Source organism: Tachysurus fulvidraco, chromosome 1 (genome assembly GCF_022655615.1).
Source record: "Tachysurus fulvidraco isolate hzauxx_2018 chromosome 1, HZAU_PFXX_2.0, whole genome shotgun sequence".
In the NCBI taxonomy this organism is placed as follows: Eukaryota; Metazoa; Chordata; class Actinopteri; order Siluriformes; family Bagridae; genus Tachysurus; species Tachysurus fulvidraco.
Window position 1 is genome coordinate 50,471,388 of NC_062518.1, and position 20,943 is coordinate 50,492,330.

General features: G+C 36.9%; 1 protein-coding gene and 1 long non-coding RNA gene across 6 annotated transcripts; one reads left to right on the forward strand and one right to left on the reverse strand.

The window, feature by feature from the left end:
* The first annotated feature begins 364 nt into the window (after nucleotides 1–364).
* On the forward strand, nucleotides 365–18,762 carry LOC113636627 (zinc finger protein 585B-like). 5 transcript variants are annotated; one of them, XM_047813476.1, is made up of 9 exons: nucleotides 1,122–1,421; nucleotides 1,531–1,626; nucleotides 1,767–2,000; nucleotides 2,097–2,259; nucleotides 2,405–2,440; nucleotides 13,962–14,053; nucleotides 14,618–14,726; nucleotides 14,960–18,557; nucleotides 18,705–18,762. In XM_047813476.1, the coding sequence occupies exons 2-8, from the start codon at nucleotides 1,567–1,569 to the stop codon at nucleotides 16,570–16,572; spliced, it is 2,307 nt and encodes a 768-aa protein (XP_047669432.1). In that variant the 5' UTR covers nucleotides 1,122–1,421; nucleotides 1,531–1,566; the 3' UTR covers nucleotides 16,573–18,557; nucleotides 18,705–18,762. The 5 variants fall into 5 exon arrangements, with proteins under 5 accessions (XP_047669449.1, XP_047669432.1, XP_047669435.1 ...); XM_047813479.1 differs by having other exon boundaries at nucleotides 14,960–18,562; nucleotides 18,705–18,759; XM_047813482.1 differs by having other exon boundaries at nucleotides 14,960–17,860; nucleotides 18,705–18,750.
* LOC125141491 lies at nucleotides 851–2,196 on the reverse strand. Its single transcript, XR_007140879.1, has 3 exons — nucleotides 2,058–2,196; nucleotides 1,123–1,198; nucleotides 851–991 (listed from the first exon to the last, which is right to left on the reverse strand). It is a non-coding gene; the product is annotated as an uncharacterized LOC125141491 (long non-coding RNA).
* Nucleotides 18,763–20,943: the final 2,181 nt, after the last annotated feature.

Below are 20,943 nucleotides of genomic sequence, written 5' to 3' on the forward strand. Positions count from 1 at the left end.
ACACAACATTTTATATACACAAAAAGTCTAAGACTTATAAAAGATTATTAATAATCTAGGAATCTGTAAATGAACATTAACATGAAACTACAGGCTGAAAAATGTGTCACTTTGTTGAGTAAAAATGTGTCATTGTTGGAGCTCGGCAGTGACACTTCGTTACGTTCCCAGGGAACAAAAGGAGTCTGGGGATGGAGGGATGAGGAACAGAATAAAAGTGTGGTGTGTGTCGACTGTGAGGATCAACAACTCAACCGCAATCCTGTCACAAAAAAGAATGTGACTATACAACCAAGTCAAAACAAAGCTCATTTATTCCCAAACATGAAGTGCAGGAGGGTTTGAAGACTCCAAGAGGGGATCAGGACAAAACAATAAGCAGAACCCATCTAACTCATTTAGGGAGAAACTAAATAAGCTACAAAAGAAAATAAAAAACAAAGATTACAACACAATACACAATACACTAACTCCATTACTAACGTAAACAGGAGAAAACAAGATCCAAAAGAAATGGCACCCCTTCCCCACTAACCCCTTTCCAAATTAACAATAGAACTCAACAAATAAAGAATGAAAAAGTGTAAAGAATATTAACTTACAACCAAAAGAAAAACTTCCTGTTACAGAGATGTCAATTCCAACAACAGAAAGAATAACAAAAGCTCAATCAAAGTACAATCACTAAACAGTAAATACAAACTTCTGGGAGAGTTTTAAAGCGCCTCCTAAAAACAGCTCACTCTCTCACACAACCACACCAGCACCCACCCAACCACCCACACACAACTACCACCTAAACAACAGATGCAGTGTGATCTATTTACACCATTTATCAACTATGTGTAACATTTTCTTTTCTAGTGTCTCATGACTCCAGCAGTCTCCTGTCTAAAGATCTGCTGCTGTGTCCGATCTGTGTGGATGTGCTCACTGATCCAGTCACCACTCCATGTGGACACAACCTCTGTAAGAGCTGCCTTACACAGTGCTGGGACAAGAATAAACACTGTCATTGTCCATTATGTAACAAGAAATTCACCAAGAGACCTGAACTGAAGATTAATACAACACTGAGAGAGATTGCAGATTACTTCAAGAAGAAAAGTGGTTCTGACAAACCTGAGGTTCCTTGTGATGCCTGCAGTGGAGAGAAGCTGAAGGCCCTAAAATCCTGTCTGGATTGTGGACTGAGTTTCTGTAAAATTCATTTAGAGCCACATTATCATGTTCCAAAACTTAAGAAACACAAACTAATAAACCCTGTGGAGAACCTGGTGGCCAACATATGCCAGAAACACGAGAGAGCTCTGGAGCTGTTCTGTAGAGATGATCAGACCTGTGTGTGTCAGTTCTGTATTGAGACAGATCACAGGCATCACAACACTGTTCCTATAGAGGAGGAGAGCAGAGAGAGGAAGGAGAGAAATGCTGATTAACTTCCAGTAGGAGATCAGATAGAAAGATTGTGATTTAAATTTAGCCAAATTATTTTTTTACAAAATTATTAGCCATCTTCTCTGTCCTCAGACTCAGCTGGTGGAAACACAGACAGATGTGCAGCAGATGATTCAGGACCGACTGAAGAAGATAAGAGAGATCAAACACTCAGTAGAGCAAAGCAAAGTGTGTACAAACATGACACGAGTTAATATCTGATACATTCAGTAGTTTTATTCTTAGTTGTAGAACAAATTTGTATAACCACATCTGTATGAACAAAGTTCACTATCAGTGTTCTATGTAAAAATGTGTTCCTCCTTTAGAGAAGCACAGAGAAAGAGAAAGCAGACATTTTTAAAGTCTTCACTGCTCTGATTTGCTCCATTGAGAGAAGTCAGGCTGAGCTGCTGGAGATGATGGAGGAGAAGCAGAAAGCAGCAGAGAGGCAGGCTGAAGGACTCATTAAAGAGCTGGAGCAGGAAATCAGTGTGCTAAAGAGGAGAGACTCTGAGCTGGAGCAGCTCTCACACACTGAGGAGCATCTCCACATCCTACAGGTCAGTGTTCCTCTCTCTGCTCACTGACAATGCAGAACATCACAGAACAACACTCACCATGCTGAGGGATTTCTCCTCTCTCCTGCTCTACTGTAGATTTACTCCTCCATGTGCAGCCCTCCACACACCAAGAACTGGACTGAGATCAGCATTAACACTGATGTGAGTGGGGACACTGTGAGGACAGCTCTGTCTCGGCTTAAGCACACTCTGAACGAGAAACTCACTAAATCACTCAATGACAAGTTAAAGGAAACAGGTGAGAAATTATTTTGTACTTTAGATTTGAAAAAAAAAAGTCTAATAATAGACTAAAGTAGATGTTTTAGGTATATGTTTAGGTATAGGTATAAATACCAATAACTGATCTGAAATCTAATGACGTGATGTTTTGTTGTAATTAGTTTCCACAGAACTGATGAAGATTCAGCAGTATGCAGGTACAGTGAGCTTTCTGATTTCCTCTCATATTAAAATGTACATATCAGCATCACACCACTGCATCATCAGACTTATCATCATCTGTAGATGTCTCCAGATAAAAGGAGTATTAAAGTGTCTCATTATCCTCCTCACTATAGCTCCTTATTACTGCCATGCACTAAAGCCCTTAAACCCTTTACTACTTTAGAAACACTGATCATCTTCTTACCTTTCTCTAATAAAATAATGCAGGAACAGATGTATGTTTGTACAGAGATTAACTTTATACCTTTTTAACTACATGATAAAAGATGGATTTCTTTGACTATCAGTGGTAAATGTAATCTTCATGCTGTCCAAAAGGTGAGTTTTAAAGTCATGCAGTTAGAAAAAAGTTTTTACACAATGCAGTGTTTCTGTCATTTACACATAAACTTGAAGTCATGAATGTATTCTACAAATATATATTTTTTACACTAACACTAAGTGACTATCACTAACTGGGAGAGCTTCATTTAGCACACACACACACACACACACACACACACACACACACACACACACACACACACACACACACACACACAGAGAGAGAGAGAGAGTGTTTGGGAATGTGTTGTGTGTGTGTGTGTGTGTGTGTGTGTGTGTGTGTGTGTGTGTGTGTATAATAAACTTGAACATAAAAGTGATGAATGTATTCTACAAAATATATTTTTACACTAACACTAATTGACACCCTAAACAAGTGTCTTTGATAAAATATTTTTGTACCAGTTAAAGAAAACGTGTAGAAATTCAGGCCTGTGTTTTTCAGACCTAAACTACAGTCACAGTTTACTGTATAGAGACAATTACTGAACTATTTTGTCCATCTGTATCAAGATCTTTCCTTATTAAATGTGTTTCTCTCATAGTCTGTGACTTTCTGTCTTTCCTGAGTGATAAAAATCACAACCACAAATATATCATTAAAGTAAATGTAACCAGGCAAGTGCCTACCAGTAGGGGGGGAGTGGCAGGCCAATTATTCCAAAGACTTTTTAAGCAGGCACTGGGAAGAGGCTTCGAAGTTTGGGCCTTGTTTTAAAAAGCACATGGGATTTAATGTGGCTTTGTTTGGCTGTGTCTGAATTTGCCCCAAATGAGATGAGATGAGATGCAGATGGTTTAAGTAATGCTGACTGCATGTTGACAGCTGCTGATTTGAATAAATACTCAAACATTGACTGATGGTTATATCTGCTATCTGCCAAAGAAGATTTAAGTCAGTTGCTGTTTCTCCTGTATTGTTTTGTTTGGTTCCCTAGCTGGCCGGTCTCAGAGGTGTGTGCTGCATGGTGGCAGCACATGTATTGTGTAGATTGTTTGTGTACGAGTCCGGTTGGCTGGGGTTTTTGTTTTTTTTTGTAGTTCTTTTTCCTGTTTTTTTTTAACACCTTCCCAGCCTTATGTCGCCAGCTTGATTTATTAGTGCTTGCTTTCTGCATGTGTGTGGGCCTTTTCTTGTGTGGGGTCTATGTTTGCTATGTTTTTCTTGAGGTGGTTATGGGTGAAGGTTTTGATTTGTTAGTTTTATTTAAATTTGTGGGGTTTTTTTTGCTTTTCAGTGTGAATTATCAGGGAAATGCCGCCTTGTGCTTTAAGGGCCTCCACATGCTAGGAAACTAGCTAATATAGTTACTGTGAGTTGGCTGTTAACATCTTGGAGAGCTGGGACCAATTTTTGAGTTATTTACATAAATTATTTTATGTCTGTGTTTTGTGTATATCCTTTGATGCCCTTTTTCTAAATAAATCTTTGTACCTTGAGTGACTTGAAGTGTTTCTCTTTCTACTAATTGAAGTAGAGTCCCGGTGGTACATAAAGATGCAAAAAGAAAATATTACTACTTTGATATTTATCATCAGAATCAGGAAAATCTCCATATGTTCTCACTAATGACAGAAAGAGAGAGAGAGAGAGATGTAGAGACATAGAGAGAGATGTAGAGACATAGAGAGAGAGAGAAAGACAGAGAGAGAAAGAGAGAGTGTGTGTGTGTGTGTGTGCGCACGTGCATGTGGGAGAGAGAGAATATATGTTGTGTTTATGTGTGAGAACAGGGGTCCAGCAGGGGCAGCTTTAACCCCAATCCTCTGTTCATCAACACAGAGACTTAACCACTTTAACTACCACTGCCCCAAAGAGCTAACACCAAATAAATAAATAAATGATGTTTATATGTTTTAATCAGTTACAGACTGCCTTCATTTGGACTTATGCTCTGTGTAATATTTTTAATGAAACAATCATAAATGCTTGTGGACAACAGACAGATTAGACATGAATGGATAGACAGAATCAGTAGATTGAATGTTAGATAAAATGATGTTAATTTTATTTTTAAAGAGAGCTTTTAAAAAATCTTCTACAATCTTTTATAAATCGATAATGATTCTGAACCACTGGATGATGTAATATATTTTACATGTTTACTCATCACACACTGTGTTTCTCTCAGTGGATGTGACCCTGGATTCTGATACAGCAAATCCTGATCTCATCCTGTCTGCTGATGGAAAACAAGTGACACATGGAGACAAACGACAGAATCTCCCTGATACACCACAGAGGTTTTATCCAGGTATCAGTGTTCTGGGAAAGCACAGTTTCTCCTCAGGGAGATTTTATTATGAGGTGCAGGTCAGAGGGAAAACTGGCTGGACATTAGGAGTCATGAGAGAGAACATTAACAGGAAGGGGGAGATTACACTGACTCCTCAGAATGGATTCTGGGCGGTGACCCTGAGGAATGAGAATGAGTATAAGGCTTGTGAAGATCACTCTGTCCCCCTCACACTGAGAGAGAAGGTGGAGGTTGTGGGGGTGTTTGTGGATTATGAGGAGGGTCTGATCTCCTTTTATGATGTGAAGTCCAGATCTCATGTCTACTCTTTCACTGGTCAGACTTTCACTGAGGAACTCTATCCATACTTTGGTCCTGGTTTAAATGAAGGAGGTAAAAATGCAGCACCACTGATCATCTCTCCTGTATTTAAAACTGAATACATTTAACCCTCACAAATTTGATCATCAGATGTTAAGAGTAAAAAGAATTTGTTTACTTTTTTGGTTAGATTTTAGAAATACAAATCCATTTAAAATGCTGTAGATATTATTTTAATACCTGGTTTTAATTGTAATCCTACAGTCTGTTTGTTATGATTGTGTGACATTATGATTGTGGAACTTTGTCATTATAAATCACATATAAATAAAGATCATTTACAGTTTACTCTGAGTTTTACTGCAGAATTTAATTTGATCAAAATTGTATAAAGTTTAGCTGCTGATGTCTGTGTAGATAAAAATAAACAAAACTCTGTTTCTCTTTAAAACTTCCTCAAACACAAACACAAACAGATCCATATTTTATTTAGAAATAAAAATCCCAGGTTAAAATCTCTTTATCAGCACTAATAGGCAAATTTCTAAAAGGATGGACAGCAGAGAAAGCTTCATTAATATTCATAATGTAAGTGCTACCTGATTGGTCAGTGAAACGTTTCATATGTATGTAACTGTATGTTTTTAAATTCTTTTTTAACTCTATGATTATAAATCTCTCAGCCTTCTTTGTCCAGCAAAACAACATTCTCCTCTGATAGACAAAGAGTTTTATAATCATCACTTTTCCACATACACGGTGTAACAAATCATTCAGAATCATTCATTATTTCCACACGCTTTACTCACATCTAGAATCTTTCGTTTCTACAAGTGAAGCTGAATTCAATCCGATCATGAAGCTGAACAGTGAAGGTAAAGCTGCACTGATCCAATAAATAACAGCCATCAATCATACAGATGTCTTGTGTAATTTTACTTTGTGCTCTCTCTCTCTCTCTCTCTCTCTCTCTCTCTCTCTCTCTCTCTCTCTCTCTCTCTCTCTCTCTCTCTTGAACACAGGCACCCGAAACTTCTCATTACATAAGAAAATTTAAAAAAGAAAAGTAAAAATAAAAGTAGTTAGTTTAATATTTACTTCCGGTTAGTTATCATCAATAATGTCTCTGCACTAGAGCTTCAAACCAAATGTCACATTGGGAATGATTATACAGTGGTAAATGTAAGAGATTTTACACTCCATGATCAGTGTTGCTACAGTACAGAGGCTTTTCTCCCATAAACAGCTCTCTGATCTTCATGCTGGTTTTTCCTTTCTAACAACACATTCAGTCTTCACAAGTAAAACTGGAGACTAAAAGTGTAGATGTTCAGAACTATTTATTATTTAAATGATCAATCTAACAGGACACACCTGGGTAATAAGAAACACGTCACATTACATTTCAACATTTTTTATATTTTTCTCATCTAAAAATTGTGTGGTGTGATACAAAATGCACCATGATCTATGTTATTTACCATAGAAACAAATCTACATATAAATATTAGTAAATAAAAGCTAAAGTCGTAAACTTCTCATATTCATCGTTAAACATTTTTTAATTTGTAAGAACATCTGCTTTTGGGTTAACTTAAATATAAATAAATAATAATAATAATAATAATAATTATTATTATTATTATTATTATTATGTAACTGTTTCACTTACACTTCCTCACCACCAGAGGGAGCCAGAGCACTAACACTTTCGTGTCAGTGTCATTTCTGGTGCTTGTGGACATTTAAATCCCTCTAACGCTAATTTACGTCGTGAAGTATTATATATTGTCTAGTATTTTACTGCTGTACTGAGCTGTTGTTTGTTCTACTCGTGTTTAATACAGTGTTCTGTTTTCCCGGTTTTTGCTTCTGTGTTTAGTGATTTCAGATTTGTTCACCCCTCGGTTTGACTCTGTTTATTTGGATTATTGTCTGTTTCCGGTTTTGTCTCTGACTCTCATGATTTATTTTCTGTTTGAGTTTTTCTATAAAGATCTCGGTAAATGTTTTCTCCTCCATCGGATTCTGCCTCTTCATTACAGATATAAACATGAGTATTGGTAAGAAGATCACAATTGTATATCCAACTTTTAAAGCCTTTTTAAATGAAACAATTTATTGTTTTTTAAGGCAAATTGTAACATTTTGATAACATAACAAATGAACATGTTTTGTTGTAATCGTTAGCATAATGTTAGCTAACCTGCTAGCGACCATAGCTGTCAGTTTATATTCCATACTAAAATCCTGAAAGGAGTTGATGAGCTTAGATAATGACAATTTAGTTTATTTCCAAAATCTAATATTCAAGTCACTTTTCACAACCCTGACTACTGGATTTACACTAAATCCTACTTAGACTAGTGATTAGTCAGATCTGGTGATAAAGGGCTTGGTTACAGATGTATGTTGTCTACCTAGAGAACTTCACTTGCTGAAGTCAGTTTGAACAATTATACAGGAGCATTTATTAATAGATGTGGGTGGTGGAAAGGGGCAGGAGGTTGTAGAGAGTTTAAACAGGTCACATGGACAGTGAATTTAAACTGTTTAGATCTATCAAAACATTATCTACAGGGTATGAATATTAAGATATTGTTGTTACAGAATTCAAACAGTAAAATGAATGCCGACTCTGCTGAGCTTCCGAGATCAGACGAGATCTGCCTTTTTTTTATATATTTACTTATTGTGTTATTATTAAAACATTAATATTAATCAGTTTTAAAGTTTTACAGTACATGCTGGACATCCCATGAAATTTTCATACACTTTCACATCTTTAGGAAAATAAAAAACAATTCTCTAAAACAATACATGCATTTTTAGTGAAAATCTAATAAAAATTCCCTAGTACTGTACATTATTTTAAACATTTCTATATTTTCTGTATATTTTTCCATGCTTTCATTAAAAATAGACCAAACGTCCATATATATGTATATATATATTTTTATTTATATATATATATATATATATATATATATATATATATATATATATATATATATACCAGCCACATCTATGATAAAAAGTGCAAGGAAAAGAAGGACAGTAACCAAAATTATATATATTGATTGTTTATTTATTTATTTGCAACACAAGCACCCCCCCCCCCCAAATCTTCTTCAAATTTCCATGCATCCAATTTTTTAAAATTTTTTTTTAGATTCCCAAACATGTAACATTTTTGAAGTTTTTATCTAAATGAATAACTGACCTTGTACAGAAGACCAGAGCCGATCCTGACCTCCCTGAGGCCCTAAGCAAAATTCTGCTAAGATGCCCTCCTACCTGACCCGTGAGCCATGTAAACCATTTGCCACACATTCACACTTGACAGCATCTCCTCTACTAACAAATTTCAGCATAGCACCTGTAAGTTATAGATAACTACTATTATTTATTTTTATAAGTTGCATTAGGCCTCACTTAAACTGCCTCCCTCAGATTCCTCTTTTATCCATTTTCAAATATAAAATACTATTTATAATATGACTTAGCTCTTGCAATATTCAACTAGTGAATATGTAATAGCATATATCAGCAATTATGTTTTTACTAGTGTAAAATGTAATTCCTGATATCAAAAATATGGTTACTACTAGAAATCACACTCTTAATATTTACATTTTAAGTATTTGAAAACTGAATTCTTTATCAAAAATCCATATCATGTGAATGTATAAAAGCTAAAATGCTTGCCATACTGTATCACTGTTTTATAGGATGCATGAGAGCAATACTTGATCCCCGATGGTTACTATTTACTGAGGGATGTGCATTGACCTGGCATTATGCCCATTCCAATGTAAATCCATTGGTTTCCATATTGCATTAACGTTGTTGTAAACTTGAGAGACTATAAACATTGTCATTTATGAGTGTTATCACGCTACTTTTTGTTCTGGTCCCCACTTCTTTTCACTCTTCATGGCCAGATGGATAACTCTGCTTCATATTGTCATCTACACAACAGGTGCTGAGCTCCTTTTCAGGGTTGCTAAAGCTAAGTATATGATCAAAGGGCACACCAAGGCCTGTCATTTTAAATGTATTATTATTATTATTATTATTATTATTATTATTGATGATGATTATGATGATGATTATTATTATTGTTATTATTATTGTTATTATTATTATTATTATTATTATTATTATTATTATTATTGGGATTTTTACTTTTTATTAAATGACAAATTCCTTTCACAAGATCATTATGGACTGTCCCTAGTCTGTCACCTGATTCTGTCTTTTTTCTTTTAAAGAACTGTTGTATGTCCATTGCTCACTGGCAGGCCACACGCACACACACGCACACACACACACACACACACACACACACAGAGAGAGAGAGAGAGAGAGAGAGAGAGAGAGAGAGAGAGAGAGAGAGAGAGAGAGAGAGAGAGAGAGAGAGAGAGAGAGATGCTAGGAGTTCAGGAGTTACAGTAAGCCTGGTTCAGGTTAAATCCTCTGTGTGTGAGGAATGAATAAATACAGCAAAGTGAGTGAGTGTCACACATACTGGTGATATACAGTGATCTGTCGTTTATTTTCACTCTGGTCCAAACGCCAGGGCTTTATGTTTCCATGACGACTGACCAGAAAAGACGCACGTGACGTCATGTGACGTCATCCCGATTGTTAAAATGAGTATCAAATTAACGATAAACTTTACCAACAGAGACACACGTGTGTACACACTAAACAGGTACGCATTTTATTTGTCGCGCTGCTGTTTTTGTTTCACGCTCTAGCAGTTAATAAACAGAACTACATGTGTCTCGCGGAAGAACATTGTAACCGGCGCTACTTCTCTCCGTGTGTGTGTGTGTGTGTGTGTGTGTGTGTGTGTGTGTGTGTGTGTGTGTGTGTGTGTGTGTGTGTGTGTGTGTGTGTGTGTGTGTGTGTGTGTGTGTGTGTGTGTGTGTGTGTGTGTGTGTGTGTGTGTGTGTGTAAAACCCTGCCTGTAGCCAGAGATGCTGCGATAGGCTGAAAGAGAGCAGTAACAGATGCAGCACATTGTGTGGTTCACATACTGCGGTCACATGTCGCCATCTAGTGGTTGTCTGAGCTATAAAGTCACTATTATTATTATTATTATTATTATTATTATTATTATTATTATTATTAATTTTTTTCTTTTTTCTTTTTTATTATTATTTAAAATGAGGGGGAAACAAGCTTCCATATTTTTCTTTCCTTTGCTGCTGTAACATAAAAATGTACCCACTGCGAATGAACAAAGGTAAATCTTATCTTATCTTATCTTATCTTATCTTATCTTATCTTATCTTATCTTATCATGTTTGGACCTCTGTCTGTTTCTACCTTTCAGTTCTTTTTTATGTTTGCATCGTCTGCTTGTGATTCCTGTAATAAACTCCTCATATGAATTCTAATGCGACTCCTACAGTGGATTCCTTTTAAAGACAAACACAAATCATTTGTGCAACACAAGGACACAATCAGTGAGGAATTAAAGTAGTAAATTTTTAAGTTAAAAATTAAAGTGATAAATAACAATCTTAATAAATGAATATTTTCATTGCCAAAGTATCACAAAAAATATACAAATAAAATGACAAAATAATGTAAAAAGAACTGCTTACATCTGTTCACATGATGTTTTATGACGACTTACAGAAAGAGATTTAACATCATATACGTATTATGCTAATATAGTAAATATAACAGTTAGTCCAAAATGAGCATTTATCTAAAGATAACTTAAAAATTCAGATTTAGAGCTCAGACTTTATTTACTACAGGAGTATTATTTCCTTCTTTCAGCTTGTGAAACTCAACAAAATCACATATTGTCGAATTTGTAAGAAAATGTTTTCTTACGTCAGACTTAAGTCTATTTTTTATTAAATATAATAAACACCACTATGAGACTCTATGATGCTTAATTAACTTAATTAATTTTCTAAATAGATAAATAATCATGGATTAGTTTAAAAATAAGGGGGAGATCACAACTATGCTCCAACCTGCTAAAATAATGTTTAGACTGGAAACTTTGGCCCAAACTTTAAATTAGATGCGTTTATTAGCTATTTTAATTTAAAGCATTAAACTCTTACCTTAGCAGCGATCCAAAATCTTGTTAGATTCAACTTTAGACGGGCTTTGACCCAATTCCAACCAGTTAAATGTTGGATAAGACGTTTTAAGCCTATATTGTAAATAACTGCGCCCCATGGAATCATGGGAGGTCAATTTTGGAGTACATTTTAACTAATAACTCCAGAAGGACAAAAGATAGAGAAAAAGCGTTTTTTGCGACGTGTTAGTTAGAACATAATGAATAAAATACAATATAAAATGAAAATTCACCCTCAGGGAGAGAATTAGGCCGATTAATTACCTGAGCTGGGAATCATACTGCCTTTAGACTGAACATCCGCAGCGACTGAGCATGAAAACACTAGGGATTACAAACTTAATGGCTCAAGTGTTTTTGGGTTTCACAATTTTGGGTGATAATATTGCCCAGCTAGTAAAGGAGCTGAATGGCAGTAGAATAACAGAAATGACCAGCCTGATAGTAGTACCTGTTGTTCTGGATGTACTGTTTATGTTTTCCTTTCTGTTCATCTGTCAGTATTTTAGCAACATTGTTTTTTCCAGCCATGAAGGTGTATATGTAGGAGTCTACAAGCTTTCCAGATATGTTCTGAATATTTTCAGAAGGAACTTTCTTTTTCTTATCCTTCAACGGTACTTACAGATCTATACAAAAATAAACAACCAAGGCTGCGAAGGATGTTCAGAAAGGTCACCCTTTTTTTGTTGTTTCTGATCTTTTGTTACATGTTTTGGTTTATATTAAATTTTCCTGTTGATTTGTTTTAGTTGTTAATTTTCCTGTTGATTTGTTTTGTTGTTATTACATAATCATTGTATTATCATTGAATCATAGCATTATCATTGTTCTTTTAATAATAAAAAAAGTTTACATTGTGTATCAAAGTTTTCTTCCTCTCACTGTTTAGTTTTGTTATTGTTTGTTATTGTATATTATTTTAAGTTTATTGTTCATGTGATGCAACTTGGTTTTGATTTGCATTCCGTTTTGAGTTGCGAAAGGGGATGGGCTGGATGGAAGTGCAATCATCAGAACAATTTACAGTGAGCTGAATTTACCTCATCTGCATGTTTTTAGACAGTGGGTAGAAACTAGTGTAGCAGAAGCTCTTACACAAACAGAATGTAATCGGCATAAATTATATTTTGTGTTCCGTTGGTTTGTTTTAGTCCTTGGTTAACGACCGCAGCTAATCCATATTAGTTACCCATTAGTTTGTGACAGTTAGGAAAACCGACAATGTTTGTAGATTTCGAAGTTCTTAATAAGGACATTAAAAACTGACCCATGCTTTTTTGCTTAAAGGTGAAAAGACCCAACTTTAGTCCTGGACTTAACACAAGCAGAATGCTCTTTTATCAAGTTATTCACTTAAGGATTTTTTTTTATCGTATGTTAATTAAAATAAAAAATTGTATAATATGACTTGCTGTTTATATTTGTTTTGTTTTGATTGCATTTATATGATATTTGTGTTTTTGTAATTTAATTCAATTGCCATGAAAATAGCTTTTGATTGCTGACATGGTATTAAATAGAATAATCAGAACCTGAATCTGTAGATTCCCAAGTGATAAACAGAGACGTCAGTCATGGACAAGTTGCAGGGAAACTAAACACTTTTTTTTAATGGTTAACTCAGCTGACCTGGAAGGATGTCAGCAGTTAGCTTGGCAGTGTAACACACAAGTTCAGGCTCAAAGTCAAACAGAAAAGTGTTTTTTTTTTTTTTTGGTTTATGTGACTATATTAAATACTTATTTAATGTGGCAAAAGTATTGCGGGAAAGGAATAAATAAAAGATTCTACAGTCTTTGGCACCTCAACTATCTAACTTTCACATTATGTTTCTCTCAAATTTGTGATTTGCTTCCACCTGCAAATTGCTTTGTGTATCATATTTTATAAACCAATACAATTTAAATATTTAAATGAACATGTATAGTCACACCATTGTAGCAGTGTAGCATGCAGTAAGCTATAAGGTAAGTAGTGATTGTTCATATGAAGTTTACTCAAGTGGAAGAATGTAACCAATAAACTTACACCTACTAGCACTATGCATTATATTGTGAAAAAGTGGACTTAATGATAAATACATGTCTGACCTTTGGAACGAACCAAAATAACCTAGAAATCGTATTCATGACGATTTATGGTGATTTTATTTCTTTGCCTACATTGACGCTAATGCATTAAGAGGAGGGGGTCCCCCGTACCAAGATGGTGGCTCAGTTGACGCATTCGTTCCAATGTACTGCCCTATACAAGGCGACATCTAGTGTATAGATTATGGATCTGTACCAGCAACACGATCGGTTCCACGCATGTGCGAAATGACGTCACTCTATGTCATCGCCGACGGCAGTTTCGGATATTAACGCTATCCTTACCGTTGTCATAGCACTTTATTTGTAAGTCTTATTATTTGCAACTCTTGTTTGTCTGCCTTTCAACAATTAATAATATTGCTCGTTTCTATAAGTGTTTCTGTATTTGTTTACATTTCAGTGGGAATTAGACACGGTGTGAAATCAGTAGACGGTATGTCCGGGCGCGCGAGAGGACAATCACGTGGCAGAGAGACTGGGGCCCGAGGCGCGGTAAGGATGCACCATTTATACCGTTTTAAACTAATATTGATTGTTAAAGTTTCTGTTTCTGGGTGTGCATCAGGAAAAGTGCTTTAGACAAACACAAGCTTTTACATTAAATTTTTTTTATTATTTATCTATTTTTTTGTTATTCATAAACATTGTGCTTGTGTTAAAATAAGTGAATTATTTTTTTTACCCTCACAACCTCAACAAAACAGTTTTTAAAACAGTGTATGTTCTATAAAAGGTGTAAATTAATATTAGAGGTGTTATTGGTTGAAATACATGATATGGTCGTATAGAAAAATCACGGTGTAGATCGACCACCTTAAAAACGCACAAGTGATCAGGAGAAGACTTTTCGTGTGTTATTGTGTATGATAAAAGATGGCTGGAGCGACAAGTCGTAAAAAAGCGCATGATGATTACACTGATTGCTCTGATATAACCATTACTGAGGATAGTGTGGAGTAAGGGTAAGCTCGTAGTTGCTGTATATAGAAGGGGAGGGGAGGATTTTTCAGCATGAATTTGTATCCAAAGCTTCTAACACACCATGTTTATGCCCAGCAACCACCTCTGCCTCAGAAGGAAGCTCAAGCCATGTGGCCACCACCGCCTGAGAGAGAACTCCAAGGGAGGGGAAGACAGAAATCTGCCCCCGTGGTGGCGGCAGAAGGTAGTTTTTAACTATCAAAGTATCCTGACGTTTAGCTGATCTCAGACATTTTTTCCTGTCAGGTTAAATAATTGTAATGAACATATTAATATGTGCTTATTAAGTACTAATAAATAGCCAATATTCTATAAATATTCATGCTAATAAGCAACTAGTTAAATGACCCTAAAATAAAGTGTTATTGTGCATGTTATGCATTAAACATGGTTAAACACACCAGCATATTCTTACAGGAGAAAAGCCATATCACTGCTCGGAGTGTGGGAATAGTTTTATTACACCAAGTAAACTCCAAATACACCAGCGCATTCATACAGGAGTGACGCCATATCACTGCTCGGAGTGTGGGAAGAGTTTTACGCAGCAGGGTAATCTCCAAACACACCAGCGCATTCATACAGGAGTGAGACCATATCACTGCTCGGAGTGTGGGAAGAGTTTTACGCAGCAGGGTAATCTCCAAACACACCAGCGCATTCATACAGGAGTGAGACCATATCACTGCTCGGAGTGTGGGAAGAGTTTTACGCGGCAGAGTAGTCTCCAAATACACCAGCGCATTCATACAGGAGTGAGACCATATCACTGCTCGGAGTGTGGGAAGAGTTTTATTACACAAAGTGATCTCCAAAGACACCAGCGCATTCATACAGGAGTAAGACCATATTACTGCTCGGAGTGTGGGAAGAGTTTTATTACACAAAGTGATCTCCAAATACACCAGCACATTCATACAGGAGTGAGGCCGTATCACTGCTCGGAGTGTGGGAAGAGTTTTACGCGGCAGAGTAGTCTCCAAATGCAGCAGCGCATTCATACAGGAGTGAGACCGTATCACTGCTCGGAGTGTGGGAAGAGTTTTATTACACAAAGTAATCTCCAAACACACCAGCGCAGTCATACAGGAGTGAGACCATATCACTGCACAGAGTGTGGGAAGAGTTTTATTACACAAAGTGATATCCAAAGACACCAGCGCATTCATACAGGAGTAAGGCCGTATCACTGCTCGGAGTGTGGGAAGAGTTTTACGCGGCAGAGTAGTCTCCAAATACACCAGCGCATTCATACAGGAGTGAAGCCATATCACTGCTCAGAGTGTGGGAAGAGTTTTATTACACAAAGTGATCTCCAAAGACACCAGCGCATTCATACAGGAGTAAGACCATATTACTGCTCGGAGTGTGGGAAGAGTTTTATTACACAACGTGATCTCCAATTACACCAGCACATTCATACATCAGTGAGGCCGTATCACTGCTCGGAGTGTGGGAAGAGTTTTATTAAACAAAGTAATCTCCAAAGACACCAGCGCATTCATACAGGAGTGAGACCATATCACTGCTCGGAGTGTGGGAAGAGTTTTACGCAGCAGAGTAATCTCCAAACACACCAGCGCATTCATACAGGAGTAAGACCGTATCACTGCTCGGAGTGTGAGAAGAGTTTTATTACACAACGTGATCTCCAAATACACCAGCGCATTCATACAGGAGTGAGGCCATATCACTGCTCGGAGTGTGGGAAGAGTTTTACGCAGCAGAGTAATCTCCAAATACACCAGCGCATTCATACAGGAGTGAGACCGTGTTACTGCTCGGAGTGTGGGAAGAGTTTTATGCAGCAGAGTAGTCTCCAAACACACCAGCGCATTCATACAGGAGTGAGACCATATCACTGCTCGGAGTGTGGGAAGAGTTTTATTACACAAAGTAAACTCCAAAGACACCAGCACATTCATACAGGAGTGAGACCGTATTACTGCTCGGAGTGTGGGAAGAGTTTTACGCAGCAGAGTAATCTCCAAATACACCAGCGCATTCATACAGCACATACAAAAGATTGACCTTTTCCTGTCTTTGGAATATTTTATTTATAAATACAATATTTAAAAGAAAAAAAGGTGTTGCTAATAAATATATTACCTTCTTTTCATAAATCCTGTAATATTTTAACCTCATTTTGGGGTCATTTGGTCAGAGATTCTACACAGACATTATCATTGGTAGGACTACAGCCATTATCGCCTGTAGTCTTTTTTGTCCTAACCGTTTTCATAAATTCCCAAATTCTGTGCAATGTATTGGATGCTAAATGTACTGTCCAATCGTCGTGGGGGTATAAGATAGTTTTAAACAATCCGAACGAAGGAAGGGGGGACGTGTCTGAATATGGGTAGGAAAACAAACATAAGAGTAACCGCGAGCATAAACACAGCAATGCCAACCTAGCCTAAGCTGATGCAGCTTTTCACGTCCGCGCTTTTTTGTTGTTTTACTCGGCTATATGGGGGTTCCAAAATTTTACAGATGGATATCCGAGCGATATCCGTGTTTGAGCGAAGTTGTGAAGGAGCACCAGGTTTGTGTTCATAAATGATGCTATTTAGCTTTAGCACTAGCATCCTGCTAGCACTTTACCTCAGTCAGGGCTGTGTATGTTTACAGGTGTATTTACACACGATTGGTGATTAATTTTAGCTAAAGAAGGCAGAAAGAACAATAAATTCACTGTGGAAACATTCTGAAGTTAATTTCCAGCGCTTTAATTACTCAGTTAGTGAACAGTAAGTAATTGTGGAACAATCCCAACTCGATGTGTGTTACAGCTGTAGGTCACTACATAGAGCGCGAGGGGAGGGAACTTTGTGCTAACCCCAGTGCTCATGACAGGACATAAGGGTCATGTAGTCTGTAGCTGTGACAACTTACATACACATCTCTATAGCCACACACATATAAACAACGTTTAATACATCTATAAATATATTGTTTAATACTAAATCTATTTAGTATTATTATTAAAGAGTTATATTGATGTCATTATAGAAAGTTTTATTTGTAAAACTGAGGTGATTCAAATGGACTTTTTAGATGAGAGAGAGAAATTAAATGTATAATCGTTTATAATGAACTTTGAGTATTTTTATACTTGTATATCTATTTCTTTAATAAATGTAGGTGTTTTTATATTAAAATATATAGTCAGGTGTTCATTTAACTGGGAGCAAAATAGTCAGATATTTTCCACTACCTCGACTTTCGCATCATCAAGCCCAGGAAGGTGTTCTTCATGGCCGTGGATGGTGTCACACTCGGGGCCAAAATGAACCAACAGCGTGGCAGAAGGTTCAGGTACGTTCTACATCCGTTAGTCCCCCACCCACCCACACACACACACTCTGGTCATGCTGACCTGTGATAAGCGTTCTTGTTTTCTTGTTTTTGTACCCTGTGTTTCTGCAAATATAATCAGGATGGTAAGACTTGCTGATAACGTAACCTTAACCTTAAGGGAATAGAAAACGAGGAAACCTCTGTCATGTAAAAATGTATTTCTGTGTTATATGTTATATGTCATCTTCACCTCTTTTGATTTAATGTTCTTGATTTGAGTCTATTCTGTTCTTTTAGTGCTCTTGACAGGATGAAGAAGACAAGATAGGCTGACCTGCTTGTGAGATTACTCGCAGGACACTTAGTTTGTCTTTGCTCATGTACAGGCTTTTTGACCTTAAATGCTGGGATAAGAGTTGTGAGGAAGCAGCATTCTTGCATACTCCTATCTATGTTGATAAAACTTAGCCCTCGCCTTATGTCATACACCATAGCTTACTGTATTCCATTGCGTATATTTTCTGTAGCTCAGTTCTTTGAGCATCTGTTTGGAATAAACCAGATTTGATTTCACTCGTGTGGTTTGTTCTCTCAGTGCTCCGGAGCTCCTATTGTTTTGCAGAGGTAAAGGGATGCGGACAAGTGCGAGGAGGAATCTTTCTTACATGCATCTAACAGAAGCTGCTTGCTGGTCTGGATTGCCTTAACAAGCTAGGTTAGGTTGGTGATTAAATTAGTGATAGTTTATATAGATTATGTTCAAAAGTAATACTCGTATATGGAACGTTTCCACTGGGCTACATCCCAAACCACACTCTACTGTGGGTCACTTAATGTCAGTTGTCGCTCTCTTTTCTTTCAGATCAGCAAAAGAAGCGGAGGGACCATTGAGAGCATCCTGAGCAGCTGCATCACTGTCTGGTTTGGGAACTGTACGATCTCGGATCGCAAAACCCTGCAGCGGTTAGTGAGGACAGCGGAGAAGATCATTGGGGTCTCTCTTCCCTCTATCATGGACACTTACACCACACGCTGCATCCGCAAAGCATTGTCGATGACCCCACACACCCCTCACACACACTCTTCACCCTCCTGCCGTCTGGAAAAAGGAACCGAAGCATTCGGGCCCTCACGACCAGACTGCGTAACAGTTTCTTCCCACAAGCCATCAGACTTCTCAATAACTGAACTGTACTGAACTGAGCACAACATACACACACATCATCTGTATGGACTGCATAGACCCTCACAAAACACACACTGTTTTGCACACTTTTCTGCTGTTTTTGCACATACTGTCCAACATTTCAGCTGTTTTTGCACATATTGTACAATATCTCAGCCATTACACACGTACTATACAATATTTCAGACCTCTGCTGTTTTTTGCACAACTCTATATATAATCCAAAGGACCTGCTGCTAAGAAACTGTGTTCATTCTTTTACTGCACAAATTTTGTTTGAACATTCAGTATTTACACCGGTCGGTCGGCACTGTATCTGTTACTGTTTATTGTCTTTTGTGTATTGCATTTTTTGTACTTTTTGTATTGTCTTGTAACTTTATGTCTGCACTGTCTTTTGTCCTGCACTGTCTTGTTTGTCTTGTCCTGCACTGTTTGCACCAGGTTGCACAGTTGCACTTTATGTGGCTAAGACTACTTACATGTCCTTAGCCCTGTCTTTGTTTTATGTAGCACCTTGATCCTGGAGAAACGTTGTCTCATTTCACTGTGTACAGCAACAGCTATATATGGTTGAAATGACAATAAAAGCTTCTTGACTTGAAATATTTTTTTCACCAAAGCTCTAAACCTCTCACGTTCAGGGTCTTCCTCATTTTGCTCCCGGGAATGCTGTGGATAGCGTTCCCGGGTTTTCCAAAAATGATCATTATTCCTATAATCAGGAGAATGAGTTTGTCGGTGAGGTTTCTGATATCTATCAGTCCTCCCATAATTGTTGAAACCCAGAGGCATCTCATGCGTATGATGTTTAGGGTAATCTCTTCCGTGTTCTTCAGAATGGAGATCCTGTCTCTCCCATCTGGAACACGGTTGGCCGCAGTAGGACATGTAATTTTTAGTTGGCATGTCTGTTGCAACGTTTCGGTAAGTTTAAACCTTCATCAGGCATAGACTTGCCATAAAAAATGTTTTTTTTAAGCGTCAGAATCTTTATAGGGCTCTGAATTAGAGTGTATGTTAGATTCTTTACCAATATTCCAAATATTATGTAAAGAAAAATCTGAACTGATTGTAAAATAAATAGTTTTATTAGGGAACTAGGAATATCAAGTAACCAATATTGATCCTTCTCCAAGCTGCTTCATCCACAAAATGAGTGGGGTGCCCCTGCAGCTTCTTATATAGTCAGCTCCTGTGAGGCCCCGCCTCCAAAGACAGGGATTTTCCAATTCCAAAAGGCACTTTTCTATTTAAATTATTTTGAAGCTATTTGTTCATTCAAAGGTAATGTAACCATAATAGCCATAATAACAAACAAAAAATAGAAAATAAATAATCCTAATCAATCACATACTATTATATGTGAGGATTTTTAACTTCCTTTTCTGGTTCCTAATTAGTCACAAATCTGCATAAAAATACACACAAAATGATACATATATATATTTATTAATATATTTATATATTTATATATATATTGTATATATATATATATATATATATATATATATATATATATATATATATTTTACCTTTATTACAGTCTTGGAAATGTCATCTTAGCACTTTTTACTTTTACTGTAGCACTTTTTACTGTTGACCAAAAAATTGGGCCATTGAACCATTACACAGGCCAAAGGTGTGCAAAAAAAAAATCAATAAATAAAATTTATTTGCGAGTATAGAATATAGTATGCTGATATCCTATGAGTTATAAACATTTGTGCCAAACAGAAAAGTAATTCAGGTCACTGAGGATTTCAGTGCAGGTCTGATGTCTGATCACATACATAAAATCCACACACTGGTCTACATAGACGTGTATATCTGTGATCTGGTCGGATGGGTTGACCATCAGTTTGTTCTCCACACATGACATGGAGTCTGGTGTCTCTGTCATGCTGAAGGGGGG